Source organism: Ipomoea triloba, chromosome 1 (assembly GCF_003576645.1).
Source record: "Ipomoea triloba cultivar NCNSP0323 chromosome 1, ASM357664v1".
NCBI lineage: Eukaryota > Viridiplantae > Streptophyta > Magnoliopsida > Solanales > Convolvulaceae > Ipomoea > Ipomoea triloba.
The window spans coordinates 27,367,556-27,393,538 of NC_044916.1; the positions used below are offsets into that span (position 1 = coordinate 27,367,556).

General features: G+C 35.2%; 4 protein-coding genes across 6 annotated transcripts; all 4 read left to right on the top strand.

Moving 5' to 3' along the window:
- Positions 1-1,937: 1,937 nt before the first annotated feature.
- LOC115995915 lies at positions 1,938-5,665 on the top strand. The gene is made up of 5 exons (XM_031235064.1): positions 1,938-2,693; positions 2,787-2,864; positions 3,009-3,082; positions 3,163-3,270; positions 5,329-5,665. The coding sequence occupies exons 1-5, from the start codon at positions 2,099-2,101 to the stop codon at positions 5,440-5,442; spliced, it is 969 nt and encodes a 322-aa protein (XP_031090924.1). The 5' UTR covers positions 1,938-2,098; the 3' UTR covers positions 5,443-5,665.
- A 3,248-nt stretch (positions 5,666-8,913) lies between these two features.
- On the top strand, positions 8,914-11,906 carry LOC115995922 (protodermal factor 1). 2 transcript variants are annotated; one of them, XM_031235080.1, is made up of 5 exons: positions 8,914-9,119; positions 9,938-10,007; positions 10,397-10,582; positions 10,788-11,166; positions 11,310-11,906. In XM_031235080.1, exons 3-5 carry the CDS (start codon positions 10,408-10,410, stop codon positions 11,650-11,652), a joined length of 897 nt encoding a protein of 298 aa, XP_031090940.1. In that variant the 5' UTR covers positions 8,914-9,119; positions 9,938-10,007; positions 10,397-10,407; the 3' UTR covers positions 11,653-11,906. The 2 variants fall into 2 exon arrangements, with proteins under 2 accessions (XP_031090940.1, XP_031090933.1); XM_031235073.1 differs by lacking the exons at positions 8,914-9,119; positions 9,938-10,007 and having other exon boundaries at positions 10,356-10,582.
- A 2,095-nt stretch (positions 11,907-14,001) lies between these two features.
- LOC116023980 (serine/threonine-protein phosphatase 5) lies at positions 14,002-25,441 on the top strand. 2 transcript variants are annotated; one of them, XM_031264869.1, is made up of 14 exons: positions 14,002-14,115; positions 18,863-19,107; positions 19,199-19,368; positions 19,453-19,524; positions 19,869-20,019; positions 21,160-21,372; positions 21,861-21,969; positions 22,059-22,176; positions 22,772-22,919; positions 23,035-23,283; positions 23,674-23,799; positions 23,929-24,029; positions 24,660-24,734; positions 25,074-25,441. In XM_031264869.1, exons 2-14 carry the CDS (start codon positions 19,038-19,040, stop codon positions 25,131-25,133), a joined length of 1,662 nt encoding a protein of 553 aa, XP_031120729.1. In that variant the 5' UTR covers positions 14,002-14,115; positions 18,863-19,037; the 3' UTR covers positions 25,134-25,441. The 2 variants fall into 2 exon arrangements, with proteins under 2 accessions (XP_031120729.1, XP_031120735.1); XM_031264875.1 differs by lacking the exon at positions 21,160-21,372 and having other exon boundaries at positions 14,007-14,115.
- On the top strand, positions 14,494-16,557 carry LOC116011676 (ATP-dependent DNA helicase PIF1-like). Its single transcript, XM_031251083.1, has 3 exons — positions 14,494-15,912; positions 16,108-16,296; positions 16,522-16,557. Exons 1-3 carry the CDS (start codon positions 14,494-14,496, stop codon positions 16,555-16,557), a joined length of 1,644 nt encoding a protein of 547 aa, XP_031106943.1.
- Positions 25,442-25,983: the final 542 nt, after the last annotated feature.

The following is a 25,983-nucleotide window of genomic DNA, read 5'->3' on the forward strand; positions in this document are numbered from 1 at the left end:
TTTATGGGAATGTCATTATATTTTAGATCTATTTTGTGAACCAAACGTGTTGTAAATGCATTTTGATGAGATTAAAATACATTAAAAATAAAAATAAAAAAAATAAAATAAATAATTCCAAGCTCATATACAAAGCTTGTAGCTTTAAACGTATAACTTTCTGTACCAACAATAATATCGACGCCTAAATACTCTTTGAGGTAATCCTACACCATGCTTAGACAATTAAATTTGTTATGAACACACATTTTTTACACGCGGTGAGAGAACTAATCACTTCTCCATGTGTAAATCATCAAAATAGAACTTGGGCAAGATAGCACACAATGCTGACTCAATGCTAGACTCTCATGCCAACAAACATCACAAAAATGAGCACATGAATAACTACCAACAACTTCAAAATGATATAGTAGAGAAACATGTGGATGAAGAGGCTACAATTAGGAAGAGACTTAGAGAAGTCAAAGTACTATTAACTTTAAAATCTATGGTGTTTGGTTGGATGGAAAATGATTTCTTGAATTTGAAGAAAATTAGATTTTCTTTTGTTTAGTTGGATGGAAAACATTTTCCTTAGGAACAAGGAAAACATTTTTCTTGGCCACTAACTTTCTTTAATTATCATTTTTTTTTTCAAAAAATAAAAATTACTATTATTATTAGAAATAAGCGTCAAATAAACCCTCAAACTATAGTGATTCGTGCAATTAGGCCTTCCAACTTCAAAAAACTTCAATTAAACCCTCAAACTTAGCTTGTTATTTTAGAGCAATCAAACTCTTTAACATATTTGTTACTTGTAATTACAGGCCAATGGGAGTTCCGGCCAACTTCGACGAACTTCCAATCAAATTCTGACGAGTAAAGTAAAAAATTTAATCGCGATGACATCGCGTTCTGCCGGTCGCCATCTCCGTCCGACTGGAGATGGCGATCAACTGCTGAAGAAGGCGACCAACCTTCTCCGGGATAACGCGATGTTGCCGTGATTGATTTTTTTACATCAATTGCTGGAAATTTAGTCGGAAGTTCGTCGAAGGTTCGTTGGAGTTGGCTGAAACTCCAATCGATCTGAAATTATAGGTAACAAAAAGGTTAAATGGTTTGATTGCTTCAAAATAACAAGTTTGAGTGTCTAATTGAACCTTTTTGAAGTTGGAAGGACTAATTGCACAAATCACTATAGTTTAAGGGTCTATTTGACCCTTATCCCTTATTATTATTGTTGTTATTATTGTGTAGGGGTAATTGTCTTTATACTCATTATTCTTTACAATTTCAAATCCAATCAAATAATGAAATTTATATTCCTAGTAATTTCTTTTCCACCAACGTAACCAAACAATGAAATTTATTTCCTAGTAATTTGTTTTCCATATAATTTTAATTTCGTTCCTTCAAATATTTTTCAGCGAACTAAGCGGGTTGTAAGAGCATCCTCAATAGACATAAATTTTGAGGAGTTTTTGCATAGGTGACTATGAGAGAAAACATGGGAGAGAGAATGGAAAGAAGGAAAAAAAAAATTACAAATGAAATAATGCACTCACTCCAAGCACCCCTCTTGGTACTCACACCAGAGAATAGTTTCATTGATTTGATGAGGTCTACACGTATAAAAATCAAGGTCTTTCACTAAAGACTAAAATTACTCTTTCTCTCTCTTTCACATAGGATTATTACGTGCAAAAATCTTTCAAAATCTCTCTATTAGGGATGCAAATAAGAGGATTATAAATTTAGAAAGAATTATTAACACAATAACGAAATGAAAAATAAAGGGTTAATAATTTAGGAATGAAATTAACTTTTCAATAATTTACTTCTCCAATCTCCAAATAAATAATAAATAAATGACACTAATAATGATTAATACTAAAATAAGAAGAATCTTAGCCCTAGATTTATATTCCAATCGGTTTATCCCCCCATCTCTCTTACCACTTGGTTGTCCAAGAATGTGGCGGTGATGAAGATTTTGAGATATTCTTTTGAAAGCCACACCCAACACTCCCAAAACCCCCCATTTTGCAGATTCAGAATTCACTTCTTTAATCTCCATGCTTTATAAATTCACACCTTTCTTAGTTTGACTATGCATTCTACCACTGTTACGCCATGGCAGAACTGCTGCTACTGTCCATTTCCTAGCCGCTTTACCTCTTCCCCTCATTCTCTTCCTTTCCCCAAGAAAACCATCCGACTAAGCCGCCTCACTCTCAGCGCCGCCACCACTCACAGCTGCAGCACCGAGCACGAAAAGCAAAATCTCCCCCGAAATCCCGAGGACCCGGATCGAGAAAACCCGGTTTTTCCTCAAGATTATTACGAAGACGGCGACAGAGAACCGGAAAGGCGATTCGAGAATCCTCTGGTCTTTTTAACAAACATGTGGTGGACAGATATGAAGGCTGCATTGGGGCAGAGGATTAACGTGGAAGGTCTTACTTCTTCTCTGGGGATTTTTGCTAAAAACAAGCATTTGGTGATCCCTCATATCGCTGTGCCGGATATAAGGTACATTGATTGGGCTGAGCTGAAGAGAAGGGGTTTTGAAGGTGTGGTCTTCGATAAGGACAATACTTTAACTTTTCCTTACTCTTTGCGCTTGTGGTCGCCTCTGAGATCGTCCATAGAGCAGTGCAAAGCTCTATTTGGCAACAACATTGCGGTTTTCAGTAACTCTTCAGGTGACTATTTATCACATTTATGGGTATTTACTATTAGTTCTGTTATTTCCTTTGAGCTCATTATATGTATGCTTTGTGATTGTGAATTTGTAGGACTATTTGAATATGATCCTGATGGTAGAAATGCAAAGATCCTTGAGCGTGCAATTGGAATTAAAGTAATCAGACATAGTGAGTTCTTATATCTTTACCTGTCCAAATTTATAGGGTTTTCATACAAATTAGACTGTATTACCAAAATTCAACCTTTTTGGACAATAAGAATTGTATTGGCATTAAATTTAAACATACTGCTCTGTCAAATATGAACTTTAGGGCTGAAGAAACCAGCTGGAACAGCTGAAGAAATTGAAAGGCAGTTTGGTTGCGAAGCCTCAAAACTTATCATGGTAACCAGTAACTTCTAGTTTGGAAGAATTGTATGCAATTTCCTGCCCTGTATAAATGACATGGTTTGTGACTTTGGCAGGTGGGTGATCGGCCTTTCACAGACATTGTGTATGGAAACAGAAATGGCTTCCTAACTATTTTGACTGAACCATTGAGTCTTGATGAGGAGCCTTTCATTGTACATCAGGTTGCTACATTTTATTTTATCTTTTTGAACTTATTTCCTTTTTATGCGTTCTTAGTGAACATCAGTTTGATCAAATGGAGGTTCAATTGTTATCCATGCTACTATGGTAAATTTTGGATGACAAATTTTGTGTCATGCACTATGTGGTCTTGAAAATTTGAATAGTTTATCTCCAATATGGTGATACTCTTAGGTTATAGGCATGCAATCTAGATTCATAATATTGTTATCCAGTGAGTTACCTTTCTCTACTGATTGCTCTTCAGTTCTTCACACAACTTTTATCCAGCCAGATGGGAGAAGGGCCAAATGGGCCTTCAAAATATTTGGGAAATTCAATTGCATCCTTGAAAAGCTTCTTATAAACACCCAAACTTGGGGAAGAAGAAAAATTAGCCCTTTTCACCTATGAATTTGTTGTTATAGCCGGTTACTACTTGGCAATTAACATGGCCAATCTTTTCTAACGTGCCTTTTTTTGGGGGGGCATAATTGGAAGAAAAAAATATTTCAAATAAGCAGATTAATTGGAAGAAATAAGCATTCTTCTTCTCATTCATTTGTTTGTTTAATTTGCTTGTCCATTATTCTTGTCGTGTTCCTTGGAAATTTGCTTTGCTATTTCCAACCAAAAATCTCCACGCCGCTTTCTTTTTCAAAAAGCTCATCACCATTATTTTCGATCAAAACGTTCCTCTTCGTAATATCTGAGGAGGAAGAAATCTTCCTCTTCATCTGATCTTGACAAAGAGGAATTTCTTCCTCCTCATCCAGAGTTCTTCCTCTTCATCCAAATTGAATGTGGATGAAGAGGAACTTCCTCGTTGTATGTGGAAGGCTGTCAGAGTGTCAGTTGCCATACATTGGAGAATTGTCAGTCCGCATGGGTATGGTTGTATGGAGGATGTATCAGCCGCCATTGTTGCAATGGGATAAGAGAATAGTTAAACTGCCTTATTATTATTATTATTATTATTATTAAACAAACCATTAAATTGAATTATATAAATTATAAAAGTAAACTGTCAAATAAGCAAAGTAGCAAACAAAATAACACATCAACTAAAATGGCCATGTGCCCATGTCAACTACAGAGTAAGCGCTAACTTGCTATAGCATGTAATTTTCAAGGAAAAAAGCTAATTGCTCTTTTTTTCCTGAGTTTGGGTGTTTATAAGAAGTTTTTTCAAATTTGAGGGTGCAATTGAACTTTTCCAAATAATTTGAGGGCTTATTTAACCCTTTCCCTTCTTCTTTAGTACTTCTAATTTCTATCATTTAGTGCAATTGAATTTGTTTGCAATGTAGATTCAAATTCTGTCAACTTATTATGAAGATAGATTGTCTCACCTTGTAGTTGAGAGACTCATCAGATTTAGTTCAAATGAGCATTAGTTGAAATGTTGAATGTCCAAATGATGCAATCCTTTTTGTCACTTCTCAACATTAGAATTTACAGTTTTACATATTCTAAATAATAATGGTCCTGTTATCTCTGTAATTCCTAAAGCTAGTTGTTCACCATTAATTTCAAAGGATATGCAAGAGGCAGTTGCTCTTAAAAAACTATGCACATTGGGTGTTTCATTCACCATTCCACCCCTTTGATCTTAAAACTACGTGGTCTTTTGCATCTTGAATTTTGTATAGTTATGCTCTATTGTTTTGCAGATATGTGAGGAGATAGATTATGCTCATTATGTGGTTTTTGTGATTCTATCCAACAGCTTTGTATGATAATTAACTAATTTTTATATTTGTTATATTTTCTTTTGATGGACGACATGAGTTTAAAATTTTTTTAGAGGTTAATGCAATAGCAAAAATAAACTTTATCCTTTTTTGCTTCTAGATCGTTGACGCTTTTAGAGCTTTCACCCAGCTAATCTTATTAATGGTTACAATTAGTAAAGTTAGTGTCTTATCCCTAATGTGAGACTTTCTTACATTTACTGAACCACAACCCAGCTAATCTTATTAATGGTTACAATTAGTAAAGTTAGTGTCTTATCCCTAATGTGAGACTTTCTTACATTTACTGAACCACAATTATTGCAGGTCAGGGTAATTGAAAGGGCACTTGTGTATCAATGGTCGGTGAGAGGAGTGCAGCCAATCAGTCATAAACTCCTTCCTGATTGCGAGCAATGTGTAAAGGATAAACCAAATTAGAAAGTAGAAGTTTATTTATGGCGATTTAAGAAAAATCATCTCATTAACAACTATCATTTTTGTCACTATTGGTAGTTTGTATATGGAAAAGGCATGAAAATATTTCTTTAAAAAAAATTAGCTGTGAATTTCTCATATTTTGTCTCTCTTTCCATATAAGTAGTGTTTGGAAGAGTTCATGAATGATACAAGGTTGATCATTCATTTCAATTTTTTTTTAAAATGGTATTTTGGAGATTGGAGAAGAAGTGAGTGCTGAAGTGCTTTTGTGAGGTGACAGGTACAAGATGAACAAATGCAAGTGGGAACAAAATATAGAGAAGCATTAGCATCAGTTGATAACCTTTAGGTAAGGTGCATCCTCTGCTCATAAAATCAGTCTAATTATTTTATATATATATTATTTCATTTCAAGGATCAATTTTGGAAAGGGATTGTCACATCTAGTATGGGAGGAAAGAATATAAATCCCCCTTGAGAATTGATTATATGAGATGTGTGTCTCTTTTAATAGGTGTCTTGATGATTATGTTTCTCTAAAAGCTTTAATCTATTCTAAGGAAATTATTTTATACATGGAGTTGATGTTTTGTGGACTATGGAGTGATATATATATGGTATCTTCTTCTTCATTCATTTTTGGTTCTTACCATCTAATGGAGTGGATTTGCACATGTTACAATATATTAGAATTAGAGATGGTTAATGGGTTGATTTGTACGATTCATATTGTTACAAATTACAATGTCATGCTTGGCTGGCTTGGCTCTTCCTACTATTTACTTAATTTACATGTTATTTTCACTATTTCTAGTTTGTATTTTTACTATTACTAATTTGTTACTTATTATAGTTTATAGAGTAGATAGCGAGTCAAGCATGTTTGTAAGAGCTAATGGTTCTTGTTAGGTTGGTTGCATATGGTTTACTATGCAGGTGAGGTTAGCTCATCTCACTATAACTTATGAGTCTAATTCAGTCAAACTCATGAAACAATGCAGGTAGGCCATTACTTTTGACACCTTTATATTATATTCTATGTCACTGAAAAGAAAACATAATTTCTAAGAAATTGTTTTAAATAGACCGGATAACGCGTGTATTGCGTGTCTTGATATATACACAATTCAAACTTCATTTGATGGAGTGGATTGCACACGTTATAGTACATTAGCTCAAGTTCTTTATTTTCCTTCCCCAGTTTCTAAGTTATAATTTGGTGTAAATGGACTCAAGTTTTCTGTCTACAAATTTCATTCTAAAATGTTAAAAGGAGTCCAAATGCTCATCAATCCCCAAAAAGCTTAATAGAGTGCCTAGTGCAGTGGCAAATGCCACTTATTGTGTGGATTATGGTTTACACCATGATTGAGTGTCGTATGTGGATCATAACAAAAAGTAATGCATTATTTGTGTACTGAATGTACATTATACAAAATAATATACTTTCAGTGCTCAAATAATTTATTTTTTTTAATACAATGTATATTTTTAATAGGAGATTTTGCAAAACCAGTTTTATTTATGTCTTCAAACATCGCATCATCCAAATTGCATTTTACGAGTAGTTGTTTTTGTTTTCGAAAAGGCAAAAATCAAAATTGGATAATAATTCGGTTTACTTTGTTGTGCCTCCTGGTCTGCCGAAGTTTGGTTGCTTTCTCGCAGGTTCGCCGAAGTTGATCATTGGAGTTAGTCTGAGGGTTGTCGGAGCCCTAATGACCTGCTACTATAGGTCATTAACGAGCTTTTGGCATTAATGTACAAAAGTTTAAGAGCATAATTAACATTTTTAGTAAAGTTTAGAGGTATATTTGATCATTTTTTCATATATTTTTTAAGTCTTAATTTCAATCTTATTAAAGGTCAGTTTGGAAAAGAAGGAAAATAACTTTTAGAAAATAAGTCATTTTCTTGAAAATAGTTTCATTTTCAGTGTTTGGATGTATTCTAAAAAACTGTTTGTGTGTTAGGTTTATTTTCTAGAAAATGAGTAGAATTGTATAATTAAACAATTTAATTATTTTATTTAAAATATAAAAAAATTATAATAATATTAAAATAATATTATTTATTAAAAAATTATTTTATAAAAAACGAACGCTACAGAAGACTTGTTTTGTCATAATGAGTCATTTTTCTTTTGACCGAAATGAGCATTTTTTGTTGATAGCCAAAAACTTTAAAAAAAAAAAAAACATTCTGAAAGTAATTTTTTTAAAGTTTCCAAGCACACCCTTTGATAAAATATATATATATATATATATATATATATATATATATATATATAATATTAGAAAGTTAAAGAATTATTTATGAGAAAGAATACTACTCCGTAATACTTATAAGGAAAGTATAATACTTATAAAAAAAACACAACCCTTTTCACAAATCATTTACATATGAGATTTTGCAAAACTATTTTTTTTTTTTTAATGTCTTCAAACACCGCATCATCCAAATTGCATTTTATAGTGGCTTTTGTTTTCGGAAAGGCAAAAAACAAAATTGGATAATAAATTGGTTTACTTTGTTGTACTAATTTTTATTGGTTTTTTTCTTCTTCTTCTTCTTCTTCTTTTTTTTTTTTTTTTAATTTGTAATATTTTATAAGAAATAATTTTGTAATAGATTTTTGTTATTTTTTGAAATGTTAACAAAACACTAGAAATTAAATACATTTCAAAAAATGAGCCATTTAAAAAAAAATTATTTTATGAATTTCTTAAATAACTTTAAACAAAATTTTAAAAAAAATCAAAATCTGACTCAAAATCAAGGACAAATTATATTGTGCATCCTAGAGTCCACCTTGCAAGGTGGACATTGATACAAAGTCATTTTTAATTTAGGTTTATTTTTAGTATTCTATAGGTTCATTTTGATGAGTAGATTTATTATATTTTGATACTAATTTATTTTTAGTGTATTGTAAGTCAAAATAAGCATATAGTACTTTAAAAATGAACTTATATATACTTTACTTGATATACATAAAGATTTGAGCTATTGTTAAATTAATGAATTTTGTTAAGAATTGATGAATGTCAAGTCTATAGTTCATGTTCCGGAATTGATAAATTATTTACTTAAGTAATGTTGTTAAAATATTAAATATGTTATGCGATACAGTTTTCGGAAAAATACTTGCAATTTTTTTTAAGTCTTAATTTCAACCTTATTAATTTACAATATGGATTGTATTCAAACGGTTTTGATTTATTGAGTGCATGCCTCGCCGCCGACCGCAATGACTGTGTTAGTATGGAAGGATTATCACTACACCAAAAACTATAACTTATAGCGAAGACACAATTTTATTTCTTTATATATTACCACATTTTTAGAAGCACGATGGACAACAGGACTTGATCCTTCACCAATCTTTATTCGACAATCTTCTAGCCACCAATTGTTGAACTTGGTATTTCATCCCGCCTCTGCCCAATAGACTTATCAATAGAATGACAGGTAAAAATCAGAGAAATGTACATCTAAGGAAGCTACCGTATTTGGATATTAAAATGCACAAGTCATAAATTACTCATGATGATACCATGGGAATGGGCTACCTGCATGCTCTAAGTTATGGTTGCATTTAGTACGTGTTGCGTTGAGGAGTACAGTACAGTTGCTGTCATTTGAGCATAATTTTGTACAGCCTGGGGAAAATGCCAGTAAGTCACTTCGATCTCAATTCACTTTTATGTACTCGTACATAAATTCGATGGTTAAACCTGCTTGTGATTAATAAGTTAGATGAATTTAATTAATTGTTGATTCTTGTCAAACAATGGCGTTTAGTTATGCTTTAGGTATATGAACTTTGCGGGTAAATATGGATTTTGAGTGGAGAAGTGATAGGCAATAGCAGTGTTGTGGAGGGGGGAGGGGTTGATTTAATACAGCAATTCAATGAATCCATTCACCTTGTTAGGCATCTTCACCTACCTGTGTCAGGCTCATTTACTGAGATTCAAGACACTGCACATTTTTCTTCAACCCATGCATTCATTCATTCATTCATGCATTTATCCTATCTATACTACCTAGGCTTTCCAAGTGTCTGTTTCTTCAACACCTTGGCTATAGCTGGCCAGGATATCATCAAAACCTCTGACCCAAGACCCTTCATAATACACCGAATCATGGACCAATATCCATTAGCTTACTTAGTGAATATATCATCAATTTAATTTGTCTATAGGGTTTTTAGTTTTCAATCATTCTTTAATTTCTGATCTGTACTAAGTTGGGATATTATTTATCTTAGTTTATTATGTCCACTTGAAATATTATTTTTATGTTTGTGTATGTAATAATGTTTTTTTCTCTAAGAGTTGTTCTTAAATGAATTTGTCTATATTTAACTGAATTAGTCTTGTTTTAAAAAATGGGAAACCATCCAGTACAATATCCATGTAAAATGAAAAATGTATGTTAGATTGGTTTCAATTTGGGGTTTAAACCATGCCACAAGATGTTTAATTTCCAGCTGTGCTTAACAACAAAAGGCCGACAGATAGAGGAAGTGAAGTTGAAAGCTGTGAAGCAAACAGGAAATGGTACGTTGATCATGAGTTGGATACAATTAAGACAACCAAATCATCATCATATCAGACATATATACAATGGTCAAATATGTGTAGTATGTAGTAGATATGTACTTGGGAGCTGAGGAGAAAGTACATAGTAGATGCTTTTAGGGAAATATATATGGTGGACTATCTATTTATCTATCTATCTCCATATTCTGCAATATGATCTGAGGTTTAAATTATATTAAAAATGGTACTATACAGTGTGACAATAAATGCACATGCACCGCATACAACTAACTACACACTTCCTCACCTGTTTATATTTACTACTACTCTCTCCGCTCACTCTTTATATACCCTCCTTTGCTTCTCTATCTTTTCTACTCCAACTAATTTCTTCAATTCTTCTTTAGTTTAAAGATTGATGAGAATGGAGAGAAGCAGCAGACAGGGTTCTCTCCTCCTGTGGGCTACAATGGCTGCTTTGCTCTCTCACAATTTGGTCCTCATTCCTGCCATTTCCGCCGCTTCTCTCAATGACCAAAAGAACTATTATTCTCCTCCTGATCCCAATATTGGAACTCCTTCCACTCCCTCAGGTAGCCCATCAATTTTATTTTCCTATACTATCGCATGTATAATGTTGGACTTAGCCCTTCAAATCCAGGCCTGTTCAACAATTCCTTAGTTGGAACTTGGCCCTTCACTGGTTCCAGCAACGGACAGTTTCTAATTACTTGTACTAATGCATGCATGCATAGTGTATAGCCTGATAGATGCATTTTGTGTGTGACATATATACAGGTTCTCATGGTTCCGGCGGTCACCATGGAGGATCATCTTCTCACCACCACGGAGGATCGTCCTCTCACCACGGAGGTGGTGGTAGCTATGGAGGCGGTAGTCCACCCTCAAACTGCGGCAGCCCGCCGCATCATGGTGGAGGTCATCACGGCGGCGGCGGCGGTTACTATAGCCCTCCGACCACACCTTCCACCCCAACCTACACTCCAACTCCAACTACTCCGACCATACCCGACATCCCAACCCCCACCACCCCCGATACCCCAACCCCCATTGTTGACTCCCCACCGACTCCAATCGTCCCATCTCCCCCATTTGGCTTAGAACCAAGCACACCCCCCTTCGGATTCGACCCAAACTCACCACCTTTCACCTGCGAGTAAGTAACAACTATATATAAACATAAATGTGCAGTCTAACTATCAGCTTAGACTTTTAGTTGAGATGGAGCACGTGCTTCAGTTTGATACTATTTAGATATCTCTAATATGTTCTCTGTCTAACTTAATTGCATGCATGCAGTTACTGGAAGAGCCACCCTGGATTGATATGGGGGTTGGTGGGTTTCTGGGGAACTGTGGGCGGTGTATTTGGGGTGGCCAGCGTTCCTGCTGGGGGGTTTGGAACCAACCTCAATTTGTTGCAAGCACTTTCCAACACCAGAAACGATGGCTTTGGGGAGCTTTACAGGGAAGGCACTGCTTCTTTGCTCAACTCCATGCTTAGCACCAACAGGTTTCCTTACACCACCCAACACGTCAGGGACAGCTTTGGCGCAGCTCTCAGTTCAAACACCGCCGCCGCAGCTCAGGCCAGGCTGTTCAAGTTGGCCAATGAGGGTCGCCTCAAGCCTAGATCACTCTGATCCGGCCTATTATTATTATTAATATAAGAGTCTTGTAATTTAATTTTCATCACTGTATGTCAGTTTCTTCATTGCATTGTATTGTTTCAGCCTAGCTAGCTTCATTTCATCATCGAATTTCCTTTATTATTTTGAATATGTATGCAATATGAGATAGATCAGATGGAGTGAGTCATCATGTCTATCAATTTCCATTTAATTAATTAATGCATGCATGTATCTTACACATTTATATAAGTAGTCAACACTACCTACCTATGATTTAGTTAGGGTGTGTTTGGTTGGTGGGTTTAGGCCTAAGGAATGGGTATGAAAGTGATTGTTAGTGTTTGGTTGATAGGTTTTGAGAATGCTACTATGGGTTTGGAATACCCCATTAATGAGAAAACTCATACCCTTATTAAATAAGGGTTTCATTTCCCTTCCTCATTTCTTCCCCAACTATTAATAATCATTCACATTTCACCCAACTACCAAACATGCTAAATACTTTCACCAAAACCCATTACCCTTACCAAGTATTTGATACCCATTCCTATTCCGATTCCCATGTGCGAACCAAACGCACCCTTAGTTTATATATGAATTGAATGTGAACTGTTAGTTTTTTAATTTATTTCTTGAGGGAGCTAGCTTGTACTGGCCTTGCGCGCAGCATTTAATTACCCAGTTTTGCCCATTGCAACCGCCAGAGCTTAGCTTGGATTCGCATATATAATCCAGTCAGAAAAACGAAAGATCAAAGCGGCCGGGCATATATAATGAACATCTGATCTATCATTAAGCAAGATTTATCTATTTTAATTAATTTGACAGTTCATAAGTATGGGTAAGAGATACACTTTCAACTACTCTTCTGCAAGACCATTATTGTATTGATGCATATATATACATATAAAAGGTGATTACACAGTTAGAGAGATGGAGTTGAGATAGTAATTTCCTTAATATATAGGTGTAGAGTAAATGTGAGGGATCACTGTGTGTGAGCATGGGGACTGATGGTTAATCGAGTATGAGAATATATGTGTAGTCAAATAGTAGTATTATTGTTGGGGTGGAGAAACAATAATGTAGTGGCAAGGAATCAAACTCTAGTGTTAGCTATTGGAAGTTAGGAATTCATACCACATGCCTTGAAAGGATTCTATGGACCCAGAGATGAGGGAGGCAATGATACTTTATATAGTGTTGAAGATTTTCTGAATGCTTATTGACAAGTGTATGACATTAGCTAGTCTTTAGGGCTGTTAATGAATCGAACATAAATGAACTAAGGTTGCTCGTGTTCGTTTGTTAAGGATTTTGGAGTGTTCGTGTTCGTGTTCGATTATTAAGGTTTTTAAAAATCCTGTTCGTGTTCGATTGTTAAGCGTTCGTTAATATTCGCGAACACGTTCACGAACGTGTTTGTTAACGTTAACGAACACATCCACGAACGTGTTTGTAAAAACGTTAACAAACATGTTTATTTAAGTTTATGAACACTTTCGTGAACACTTAATAACCAACACCTGCACATGTTCATAAATTAAATACAATTTGTTCGTGAACAATAAATAATCTACGTTCACGAACAATTATATATATATATATATATATATATATATATATATATATATATAAAACATGTTCGCGAACATTATTAAACGAACACAAAATGAGCTTGTTTGCGAACACTACTAAACGAACACAATCGAGCTTGTTCATGAACATTACTAAATGAACACAAACAAGCTTATTCGCGAACACTTAACAAACGAGCTTATCATTGTTCAGACTCTGTTCATTTATTAACCGAGCTCTAAATTTTGTTTGTTAATGTTCATTTATCTTAACAAACGAACATAAACGAACGCTTACCGAGCTCGAACACGTGTAATTTGTGGAAAACTCTGTTCGCTACTAGCCCTACTAGTCTTCATTCTTGGCCACACATGTGTCTGCCCACTACCTTACTTCAAGCTTACTTTCTATGGATAAGTGAAACTTCATGCCCTTTAATATATAAGATAAGTAGTTGCTTTGGGTTAGAATGTGTGTTGCTTTGCGGAGGTTGTGGGTTCGATACCTTTTTCTAGTACTTATTATTTGACTCTATGCTTCATTCTTCCTTAGCAATAAATAAAAATGGACACATGCATTTAGTTTATTTTACTCTATGCTTCATTCTTCCTCAACAATACAAATAGACATCTCCATTTTCTCAAATTCCCCACTTCCTTTGACTGTCAAAATGACTTCTAAAAGTCATTTTTCGTGTTCCCTACAAATCTGAAATAATAGAACTAAATTTAAAAATGTAGAAGACTAAAATTAAAAATGGTCATATTAAACTTCTTGAGATGCTCCTCCCCTCCGCTGATTGTTATTTGAAAATAATATCAAATGTTCAAGTACAGCCCCTCTGCTCTGCTCGTTGGTTTACAGTTTCAACATCGAGGAAGCACCATTTGGTATTCGGTATGCAAACTCTTCTCTTTTCCTGAATTTCGTGCTTTTAATTGTTATTTCTAGCCGGCATTCTGAAGTACGTGGTGCTTTTTGTTTAGTTTGACTTCAAAATTCAAATTATCTCCCCAAAGACCTAATTTTATTTTTCCGGTGGTTCTGCTAAAGTTTTTATTGGGAATGAGATTCTGAGTGATCGGAAGACTAGACTAGTGGAGTGTTGGCAGGCATTATTTTTCTTTCTTTCTTTCTGGATGAGATTCTGAGTATCCATAAGGCGGCGAGTGGAGTGTATGATTGAGTACGCGTTAGAAGAAGGGTAGAATTCAGATTAGAGAGAACGAACGAGGTGGATTAGGGTTAAGGTGTTGTAGGTAGAAGTGTAGAACCATGAATTTGATATTCTCCTCTGCAATAGCGACGTATAGATGTTTCAGCTCTAAGGCAGCAGCTGGGAAAAACAGACATTTGGCTCAAAGGGCCATGAGCAGCAAGAAGGATTCTTCTAGCAATGAATCTTCATCTTCTAAGCCGCCTAATAAGAGGACTAGAGTAAAATGGACTGTGCAACAGTCACAAGTTTTGGATGCCATTTCTGCTGGGAAGTCAGTTTTTGTTACTGGGTCAGCAGGAACTGGTAAAACCTTTCTGATCCAGCATATCATCCGGAAGCTCCGAAGAATTCATGGGCGATCTCGGGTTTATGTCACTGCTTCTACTGGTGTTTCAGCTTGCGCCCTGAACGGGTACACCCTTCATTCTTTTGCTGGCATTGGGCTGGGTGAGGCTACAGCTGAAGAATTACTACACAAGGTTTGTTCCAATCAGAGGGCGTGCCACAGATGGAAAATGGTCCAGGCTTTGATTATTGATGAAATTAGCTTGATAAGTGGAGAATTGTATGATAAACTTGAGTTCATTGCGCGCAAGATACGAAGTAGTATAAATGGATCTGATGAGGAGATGGTTTGGGGTGGTATTCAAGTAGTTGCGAGTGGAGATTTCTTTCAATTACCACCTATCTTTAATAAGAAGACACAGAAATTTGCTTTTGAAGCTTCTATATGGAATCTGAGCTTTGACACTCAGATTGATCTTACTACAGTTTTTAGGCAATCAGATCCTCAGCTTGTAAAACTTTTACAGGGAATAAGGAAAGGGGAATATGATTTCGAGGACTTAAATCTATTGAAAAATCATTGCTCAAAATTGGAGCCTGATCCTTTAGCTGTAAAGCTCTATCCAAGGAATGATGATGTATATATAGTAAACAAAAAACACCTAGATAGCTTACATCAGGATCTTATTGGTTATCGAGCTGTTGACAGTGGTGAGGACAGTTGGAAACAACAGCTAAAGCTGGGAATAGCACCTGATTTTCTTGAACTCTGTGTAGGCGCAAGGGTGATGTTGACAAAGAACTTGGATGCTCGGCACAAACTTGTGAATGGTGCTGCTGGTACTGTTATTGGTTTTGAATCGGTTAATGGTACTGATAAAACATTTGGCACTAACTGGTTACCTATAGTGAAATTTGACTTTCAACCAGAAAAACTTATTATTGGTCCAGAAACATGGTCTATAATGGATGGTGAGGAAGTTGTTGCCGTAAGAAAACAGATTCCCCTCATACTAGCATGGGCTCTAAGCATCCACAAATGTCAAGGGATGACTCTAGACTGCCTTTATACAGATCTCAACCGAGCTTTCGGCTATGGGATGGTTTATGTGGCACTTTCACGTGTGAAAAGCTTGGAAGGTCTTCATTTGTCAAGTTTCAATCCTAATATGATAAAGGTGCACCCGAAAGTATTGAACTTCTATAACAGATTGTGTAGTCAGCTGGATCAACCAAAGGAAGATGCTGTCACCAAAAAAAGAACAAAAAAACAAGGCGGCAGCAGCACGTGTAACCAATGAGTTGGCGGTTCCTCACTCAAATCTTTATACAAGGAAATTATAAGATTTCTCTTTCATGATATGCTGTGGTGATATGAATGATAGGGCACCAACCCAACTGAATTTATACTAGCATGGGCTCTAAGCATCCACAAATGTCAAGGGATGACTCTAAACTGCCTTTATACAGATCTCAACCGAGCTTTTGGCTATGGGATGGTTTATGTGGCACTTTCACGTGCGAAAAGGTTGGAAGGTCTTCATTTGCCAAGTTTCAATCCTAATATGATAAAGGTGCACCCAAAAGTATTGGACTTCTATAAGAGATTGTGTAGTCAGCCGGATCAACCAAAGGAAGATGCTGTCACAAAAAACAAAAAAAAAAACAAAAAAAAAAAAAGAAGAAGAGGCGGCAGCAGCACGTGTAACCAATGAGTTGGCAGTTCCCCACTCAAATCTTAATACAAGGAAATTATAAGATTTTTCTTTCATGATATGCTGTGGTGATATGAATGATAGGGCACCAACCCAACTGAATTGGTGACTACAGGATGAAGTACCCAATCTTCTTGATTCATTTCTCTGGCATTGCTGGAACTTTCTTTTTTTTTTTTTTTTTCTTGGACCAAAACTTGGTAAAAAAAGACTAGCTTATAGGATACTTCAATAATGACCTTCTGTTGAAAAAAAAAAAAAAAACCTCTGGTTGTTAGCCCTTCATATTTTCCTTCTGGGATTTCTGGAACTTGTGCCATTTTTCATAGTATACCATGCATTTTACTCTGATACTTTGTTGTATACAATCTTAGGAGTACAGAAAATTAGCTGAACATATTAGAGAAGGGAAAATGGAAGATTGCTTATAAGATTTAATTATAGATTTTAGAAAGTACATCTGCTTCTATGATTGGAGTAATGTTTTCTGCAGCATATATTTCTTTAGGATCATGCTAAAGGATCAAATATTTTTACAATTTGTCATGGCAATATAAGGAGGTAGGGTTGGTCAATTTATGATAACTAATAAATAAAAAGAGTTTTATTACAATATCATAATTTTAGTGCAGAATTTTGGCTCAGGCAGCTTTATCCATTTCAGTGGGTTGAAAGTCAAATCATTGAAAGCTGACCTTACAGTTTACTGATCAGTAATCTATATCAGCTCTCAGGCATGCCATCAATATTGGTAGTTGTAGTTTTTGAGAAGTTTTTGCATGTATGACTAGTTTTTGAGAAGTTTTTGCATGTATGACAAAAAAATAGAAAAGAAAAAACAAATTTGGAAAATAAATAAATTAAAAATGTCATATTAACGCGCACAACGTGGTTGGGCGTGCTCATCACGTGACTGTAGCTTTGCTTTTTTGAATCTTGGTGGGTCCCAAAATGTCTGAAAAAATTAGGTCCTTATGTTATGAAAAATCACCAAAAAACACATTCCTCATTTGTTGAAAACCCATGTTTAATTTGGCAAATTATGCTATGGACCTGGGTCCAATATGACACCGTTTCACTAATTTTTATTTTTTTTAAATTACTAAACATATAGCTCTGAAATATGTGAATGTGGAGGTTTCAAATTGTGAATATGGAGTATAAAATTTGTGAATGTAGAGTTATGAATGTGTGAATCTGTAGTAGAGTTAACAGAGTTCTAGCATCCCTGAAATGTGTGAATGTGGAGGTTTCAAATTGTGAATATGGAGTATAGAATTTGTGGATGTAGAGTTATGAATGTGTGAATATGTAGTAGAGTTAACAGAGTTCTAGCAACTTGTAGGCCTGTAATGTGTGAATGTGGAGTTTCGAAGTTGTGAACATGGAGTATAGGACCTGTGAATATAGAGTTTTGAATGTGTGAATGCATAACCGATTAACCGTGGTAATATAGTTACTAAACATATAGCTATGTAATGTGTGAATGTGGAGTTTTCAAATTGTGAATATGGAGTATAGGGTCTGTGAATGTAGAGTTTGTATTCTGTTGCGATGAGGAGTCGTTAACGCCGTTTATTATTATTTTTTTTTTAAATAAAAAAAAATGTGAAACGGCGTCGTATTGGACCCAGGTCCACCTTGCAAGGTGGACCTGGGTCCACAGCATAACAACTGGTTTAATTTTTAGCCAAGCAAAAACCCCTTAAAATCCACTATTGTGAATGCCCTTAGTGAGGTTTTTTCTATCCGGCCCTAACATTCACTTCATCACCTACTATCTCACCAAATTTAAAAAATTCTTCTTCTAATTAGTTTTAATTTTTAGCTAAGCAAAAACCATGTCGAGCTCCCACCATTGTCGCCTAGCCAGCTGTTGATCTCCACACCGGTTGCCGTTGTTGCCCTGCCCGTAGCTGCCCTACAATATAATGACAAATTATATTGTACATTATGAATAAATGCTCATTTTTAGTATAGCGAGTGTTTATTTTTAATATATTGAAAATTCATTTCTAAATAATATACCAAATAATGAATTTTGCAATACACAAGAAAATGAATCTTAAAAAAATGAATGTTCAATATATTAACAATAGACATTCAATATATAAAAAATAAACTTTATGTTATGATTTATGTTACAAGGTGAATCATGACTCATGATATAATGATTGTTTAAGAATTGTATGGATGAAAGGTGAATACTGAATTGCTGGTTAATTGTAAATTTAGTGATATCATAATATGTCTCACTTTTAATAAAAGTAAGAAAAGATTTAATGTGTGCGGATAGAATAATGAGTAATTGACATTTTAAAATTTTTATCATTGATAAATGGAGAAAAGATTAAAAAGAAAAAAAAGAAAAAAAAAGCAGTTAACATCAACAACTACTCCGTACTACTGATATTCTACATTGCAGTGAACATCACTACAGTGGAGCCGGAGCCATCTAGGGTTATATTCCCTAGCTCTCGGTTTCTCTCTCCTCCATTGACGACGACCTAAAGCAACGACCACAACCGAGATTCATGAACTCTGCAATCTTCTGATTGCAAGTCCGTGTCATAAAAAAAATCGTCAATATTTTGTCCACAATGGAGCCTGAACATTCCAACGACTCTCAAGCCGAACAGCTCAAACTCCGAGCCAATGAAGCCTTCAAAGGTACCAACCTTATCCCGCTCTTCTATAAATGTACACTCTTGTACTCTTGTAATGATGGAATAAACTGATTTTTTTTTTTTTTGAACTTAAGCGCATAAATTTGGGCAAGCTATTGATTTGTACACACAAGCAATTGAGTTGAACAGTAAGAATGCGGTTTACTGGGCTAACCGTGCCTTGGCGCACACTAAACTGGAGGAGTACGGTAGTGCTATACAGGATGCTACTAAAGCTATTGAGGTTGACCCTAAATATTCAAAGGTAAGTTCTGAATCATAGAGAAAGTGTTGTCATTTCGATTTTTCAAGTTTTTATTTTTTAATAGGTTCTCATTGAATATTTTAGGGATACTATAGACGAGGTGCTGCGTATTTGGCGATGGGGAAGTTTAAAGATGCACTCAAAGATTTTCAGCAGGTTTCTTCTATTTTTTTTCCCTGTTTCAGCTTTGTTGCCTGAAATGTGTTTCTTCCACTTTCATGGCTCTCTGGAGCTGTTTATGGCCATGGTATAATAATTTATGAGGTTTCAAGTTTTATAGACTAATTTTTCATTTTTTCAACAAACTAAAGCAGCTCTTTAGTTAAATCAGATATTACAAGACAAGAAATTTGCGTATGCAAGTTAAGTTTGATGGCTTCAATTGTGTTTTATGCATGGTTCCTTGAAATGATAATTCAGAGATTGGGATACTCAATGCAAATGATGGTCTCACTATGTGTATCTCAGCATTTTTCTTTCTCATTTCTCTGTTGATTTAGGTCAAGAGATTATGTCCAAATGATCCTGATGCTACGAAGAAATTGAAGGAATGTGAGAAGGCTGTGATGAAGCTTAAGTTTGAAGAAGCTATTTCTGTACCTCAATCTGAAAAACGATCAGTAGCTGATTCAATTGACTATCATTCTGTAGGTATGGCAGCTAATATATAAGCAATTATCCTTGTGCTATGTTCTGTTGTCCTTTAGCACAAACTCAAATTTTAAAACTTAGCCAGAAGTACAAGTGCCTGGTGGTCTGAAGGAAATAAGGAACTTACTTCTATTAGGATTTCTGCAACATGCCTTTTCATTTGTATCGCTTATTTGCTCTAATTCTTTCTGAGACATCACTGATTGCTGTCATGGGTGGGATTTATGTTTGGTTCAAGAAATGCAATTAGTGGATGATATAGAAAGATATCTTTCTGTGATCTCATAATGACTATTCTGGTCATGCAAATGTTGGTCGTTTAATGTCTATTGTCTAATTTGTTGAAACAAGTATTTTAGCATCAACGTATACTGAATATGAGGCTTGATAGTGGGGGTCTGAAGTAAAGTCTGGTGTATTTTGGCTTTATTTAGCCTTTTCGTTTACTCTGTGCAGAGGGTACTTAGTGAGTTGGTGCTTCTTTTGGATGACTCCTTCAGCTATTAGCTGGAAGGATGACACTAGCCAAAGACCTTGTAGTTCTAGTGGCTTAAGCTTGTGAGTCTAAATAGAACGCATCATGTTTAATCCGTGTACCCCAGAAACAACCTGCTATAAAGGTCAACTTCAACTTTTAAACGATTTGGTTGAGTGAGTGGGTGGGGGGGTGCTACATAGTGGTTGGTTGAAATACACACCCTATGTTGGGACTTCAGTATAATATTAGTCTCTGAAGACTTTAGTTTTCTAGTTATAATTATTCTATCTGGTAGTACTCAAAATTTAATGGTGTTCTGAAGTGCACAAAAAATACTCCGTATTTGGAACAGATTCTAGTTGGGGATTGGTTGCCACCTTTTTATGTCATTTTCTCCTACTAATGAGCGGGGTTTAAGAATTTAATGCTATAATATTCCTACAACCATGGGTCCTGGTTTGGCTTCTTAACGATTTTGATCAAGTAATACATTCTTTAATTTTATCAGGAAAAGAGTAATATATTATTTAACTATTCAGAAGCAAGATCTCCTTCTTTTACTCTAGTCAAATTTCACTATGTTCATATTCTATATGTCCTACCATTTATTCTTATAGAAGTATGTGTTAGCAGTAAAACATTTATCTATTTTAATGTTATAGGGTCAGGCCCTGGCTACTCATATGTTTCCACCAAAGTAACTGCTGTAGCAGCGGCAGTAGCACTAATGGCAGTACTGGTGGTATATATGGGATCTAGACCAGCCACAGGGGTGGTGGCAGCAGCTTTGGCAACAGTATTGGTGGTATTGGGAACATTTTGGTGGGGTCGCCTCAATCTCAGTTTCTTTACCAAGAGTCAAACAGTTGAATTAGGTTTGAGCCTTTAAGTATAAACTATTAGTTAATAGATGGCCAACTTTAGAAGAAAATATCAGCGAAATGACGACAAAACACCAGTCCTTTCTGATTCATAAATATTGGAACTTGTAGCTTTATGTGGGAAAATATATCCCAACTGACAAAATCAACCATAATTTATGTTCAAACTAAACTCGATCCTATCTTTTTGTCAGTCATGTATTCACAATTTCTTGGGATGGGTGATATAACAACTTTTTACTTATTAATTGAGAAGAGCAGTTAATTTCTAAATTATAGTGTGAACTATTCTCTTATGATTTTTCTGTTAAGTGATATATTGCCTGCATTCTAAACTTTGAAGTTCTAGCAAATCTTATTTTCTTAGTTGCATATAAAACTATTGTCTCCTTAATAAATCATTCCACCTGCTAAAACATATTAAGAAACCAACCAGTGTTGTTTCCCTGGAATTCACTTACTTTTCTGTTTTAAACTTGTAGAAGTGGAGCCACAGTATACTGGTGCAAGGATAGAGGGAGATGTTGTAACTTTAGATTTTGTGAAGAAAATGATGGATGACTTCAAAAACCAAAAGAATTTACACAAAAGGTATTGCCATTATCTATGTAGTATTTCTCTCATCTTTGAACCTGCAGACTGCTTCTAATGTCCACTGTTTCATGGATTTTATTTTGTAGATATGCATACCAAATTGTTTTACAAACACGCGAAATGCTGCGATCATTGCCTTCGCTTGTTGACATTGAGGTTCCTCAAGGGAAGCATTTTACTGTGTGTGGTGATGTGCACGGCCAGGTACGAATCTGTTAGTGATTGCTGCACTATTCTGTTTCTTTATTGTCATTTTCATAATACTGTCTTTTCCTCTTTTTGTTGTGGTACTCTCCTTACATTTGGCATGTTTCTTTCAATGTTACATACTTACATATATACTTGCAAGCCTAATCTCTGCTGGATCCTTAAAGGACCTGAGAAAAGTTTTCATTTTTTTAATTTACCATGTATGTGCCATAGCAGAGTTTATGTTTACGACTCTGGTTCTGTGTAACTTTCATGAGTTCATCCTCATGGAGAAGCTTAACTTGAAATGTATGTAGTCAAATATCTAGGGTGGGGGATTAAGCAACATACTTTTGAAAGATATGGTATATGTGGATCTTGAGTTAAATGGTAACAAATATAATACGTATGGCTAATAGCTGTGCGCATTTATCTTAAAATTGTAATTTGAAAAATTGACCATATGGGTGCTTTGTTTGCTGTGTTGGGCATTTGGCTATGCACACTCTCTTTTGGTGGTTTAAGGAGTAATTATTTATTTGTTTGGGGGAAATGGTGGTTGGCCTTACATTACTGATTCATGTTCTGACCTTTTAACATGTGCTTGCAGTTTTATGACCTTCTAAATATTTTTGAGCTCAATGGACTTCCATCGGAAGATAATCCATACCTCTTCAATGGTGACTTTGTTGACAGAGGGTCTTTCTCTGTTGAAGTCATATTGACACTGTTTGCTTTCAAGTGCATGTGTCCATCAGGTAACCCAGGCACCCATTGGCCGTTTCTATTATTGTTTGCTTTCAAGTGCATGTGCCATTCAGCTACATTTTCTCAAGTGGACTGTTGCATCTCATTTAGCTGCTAAATTTCCAGCTATGTATCTCTCTAGAGGAAATCATGAAAGCAAGAACATGAACAAAATATATGGTTTTGAGGGTGAGGTCAGGTCCAAATTAAGCGAAACTTTTGTGGAACTTTTTGCGGAAGTATTCTGCTGTTTACCTTTAGCTCATGTGATAAATGGGAAGATTTTTGTTGTCCACGGAGGACTTTTTAGTGTTGATGGTGTGAAGCTCTCTGATATTAGAGCAATTGATCGGTTTTGTGAGCCACCAGAAGAAGGTATGGTCCATGAAAGTATTAATATGTGTATGTGTGTGCGTTTTTATTTATTTATTTATTATTATTTTAAATTTCTGCATGAAACAAGTTTGGGGTTGGTGGTTTGAGTTCTCTGTTTCCATCTGTGAGAAATAAGCAATTTGGTAGTATACTTGAATTTCTTAATGCGAATGGAGCTACTATAATCTTTTGCGTTTAAGGAGTTTCAAGGTTCATCTGTAATGTTTTTTCAATATTATGATGTTTAGTGGAAGCCTTTGTTTCTAAGTTTCTATTTATTAGGCATTTTAGATGCTAAAATCTTTTTAAAGCAGTATGGTGTTTTGAAAATCTGCAGCAGCCTCTTATCTAAGTCAAATTGCTCCATACTTCTTGGTTTAATATTTCCAGGGTTGATGTGTGAACTGTTGTGGAGTGATCCACAACCTCAACCTGGGAGAGGACCTAGTAAACGCGGTGTTGGTCTCTCATTTGGCGGGGATGTAACAAAAAGATTTTTGCAGGAAAATAATCTAGGTACTTTTGTTTTCCTCTTCTTCCCTTACTGAGCAGTGGAAGTGGATTAGAATTTCTCTTTCTGCCTTTATTGTCTTTGAGGTTCATTTCGTATTTAGAAAATGAAAATTCTTTATATACTTATTTCAGAGTTAGTTGTGCGATCTCATGAAGTAAAAGATGAAGGGTATGAGATTGAGCATGATGGTAAACTCATCACTGTGTTCTCTGCTCCAAACTACTGTGATCAGGTACTCTGCTTCTGAGTTTTCTTCTTCTTGATAACTTGTTTCAGCCTTTAATGTGACTCTCAATGGATTACTTGTAAAAAACTTTACCACCTATGTTTTTAGAACTTCCTGCACTATTGTCAATCTTTGGGTCCAAAAGTGATACCTCTATATTCAAATTTTTCGGGGATGCTCTAAAGTAATTCTTGCTGATTCATTTGTGTCCACCTCAACCAAAGAAATGGATCTAGCAGTATGCCGTGTGCTGTATAATTTTATTTAGAGAGTTCCTGTGTATTGTCGTAGAACATCATCTCCAGTTCAATCTGAAGTTCTTGGCCTTGGTTTCTGTTAATGAATCTGGTAGAATGCCTTGTTTTCCTTTCAATTAGGTTTTTCCTAGTAAACTGCATCTTTTGTCATGCTTTCCTGTTAAATGACTCATTTACTGCTTTGATACTCTTGCAATCACTTGTACAAGATTTGCACTGGAAGAGTACAGCTGACTTATCTATTAATCATCGGATTGAAGTATTGAACACATCATATTAATTTTACAAAGTTTCTTCATTAATCTTCGGAATGCATTAAATATAAGATGGGATGGATATGCTACTATATATCCTAAATGTGATTTCGGAAATGGTGCAGATGGGGAACAAGGGAGCTTTCATCCGTTTCCAAGCTCCTGAACTTAAACCAAATATTGTCACATTTTCAGCTGTGGTAAGCCTCTAGCTAGCTTCTCAATGTTTTTATTATTTGCCTGCCCAATATTCCCCTGTCCCATTTTATTTTTATTTGCTACATGACATTTTATGTGGGTGGGGGGGCTTTACATGGAAATTGATTGAGATAGGAGGAAATGAATGGCTTGAACGAAAACAGAGATATTTTGGAAGTTGGAAAAAAAAAAAATAGACAAAACAACTTTCACAAATACATTTTAGTCAAACTTTTTCTTGCAGCCCATTTCCTAAATGCATTTTCTCAGTTCTCAAACAGTAGTGATAAATGAAATTTACAAGTTTAACTTTTGCTCTTTGTATGAAAATGAAATTCCAGCCACACCCTGATATCAAGCCAATGGCATATGCCAACAACTTCCTTCGGATGTTCTCATAGTCCCCAAGCATAACGGATAAAGCAGAGTTGTCCTGAAAGGCGGGTGAAGGGCTGGCTCGATCTTTTTGACTATACAATTCTCTAGCCGATATTTTTTGGGACTTTCCTCGCTGCCTATAAGAATTGTCACAGAATTTGTTTGTGTTGAAAGAAAATATAGGTTTAGTTGTAATGGCCCGCCCAAATAACAAGATCGCAGGAATGTATTGCCACTATCTGTATCCATTTGTGCAAGATTGTTATATTTCTCATTGGATGTGAAGAATCCAAATCATTTTTCCAATAGTAGAATTAAACTTTCATCTTCACTCACGTGTAGTAGAATTGGCAATTAGCTAGCTAAAAGCTTTAGCTGATTGTGTTAATTGTTTTGTTTAGGAGATAATATGCTTGGTAACTTAGTTGTTTACAATTAGTTAATCCTTGATAAGTTGATAGCATGTAAAATGACTTACAAAAATATTAGCCTGTTTTTATTTATTTAGCTATTGTCAAATTTTTTAAAAGTTTTAGATATATAACTTTCAATATATTGAAAGTTATTATGCCAACGACCTTGTGGTCAAGTTGCACCCGATGTCCCGATTAACACTCTCAAATAGATGATGGGAGTGGGTTCAAGCCTCAATGGAGGCAATTGTTGACTCGTTGTGTGTTTCAGGAGGTTGAGAAAGTAACTATGAACATAATATTACATTGTAACAGAGAATTATAGAAATATCACAAAAAGTTAGGGTGATTTTTGCAATTTTTTATTAGATTTAATAAACATGATAGATTTTTGCACTTTATTATTTTAATACACATTATCATGTTTGTTTACTTGTTTTTGTTATCTTACAATTGGATT

Excerpts from the sequence above, each read along its gene's own strand:
- LOC115995915 (XM_031235064.1), top strand. The coding sequence starts at position 2,099 with ATGCATTCTACCACTGTTACGCCATGGCAGAACTGCTGCTACTGTCCA. Across the intron at positions 2,865-3,008 it reads AATTAAAGTAATCAGACATA|GGCTGAAGAAACCAGCTGGA; the intron begins GTGAGTTCTTAT and ends TATGAACTTTAG. Across the intron at positions 3,083-3,162 it reads AAGCCTCAAAACTTATCATG|GTGGGTGATCGGCCTTTCAC; the intron begins GTAACCAGTAAC and ends TGACTTTGGCAG.
- LOC115995922 (XM_031235080.1), top strand. The coding sequence starts at position 10,408 with ATGAGAATGGAGAGAAGCAGCAGACAGGGTTCTCTCCTCCTGTGGGCT. Across the intron at positions 10,583-10,787 it reads AACTCCTTCCACTCCCTCAG|GTTCTCATGGTTCCGGCGGT; the intron begins GTAGCCCATCAA and ends ACATATATACAG. Across the intron at positions 11,167-11,309 it reads TCACCACCTTTCACCTGCGA|TTACTGGAAGAGCCACCCTG; the intron begins GTAAGTAACAAC and ends GCATGCATGCAG.
- LOC116011676 (XM_031251083.1), top strand. The coding sequence starts at position 14,494 with ATGAATTTGATATTCTCCTCTGCAATAGCGACGTATAGATGTTTCAGC. Across the intron at positions 15,913-16,107 it reads TGATAAAGGTGCACCCGAAA|GGCACCAACCCAACTGAATT; the intron begins GTATTGAACTTC and ends TATGAATGATAG. Across the intron at positions 16,297-16,521 it reads TCAATCCTAATATGATAAAG|GGCACCAACCCAACTGAATT; the intron begins GTGCACCCAAAA and ends TATGAATGATAG.
- LOC116023980 (XM_031264869.1), top strand. The coding sequence starts at position 19,038 with ATGGAGCCTGAACATTCCAACGACTCTCAAGCCGAACAGCTCAAACTC. Across the intron at positions 23,800-23,928 it reads TTTGCAGGAAAATAATCTAG|AGTTAGTTGTGCGATCTCAT; the intron begins GTACTTTTGTTT and ends TACTTATTTCAG. Across the intron at positions 24,030-24,659 it reads CTCCAAACTACTGTGATCAG|ATGGGGAACAAGGGAGCTTT; the intron begins GTACTCTGCTTC and ends GAAATGGTGCAG.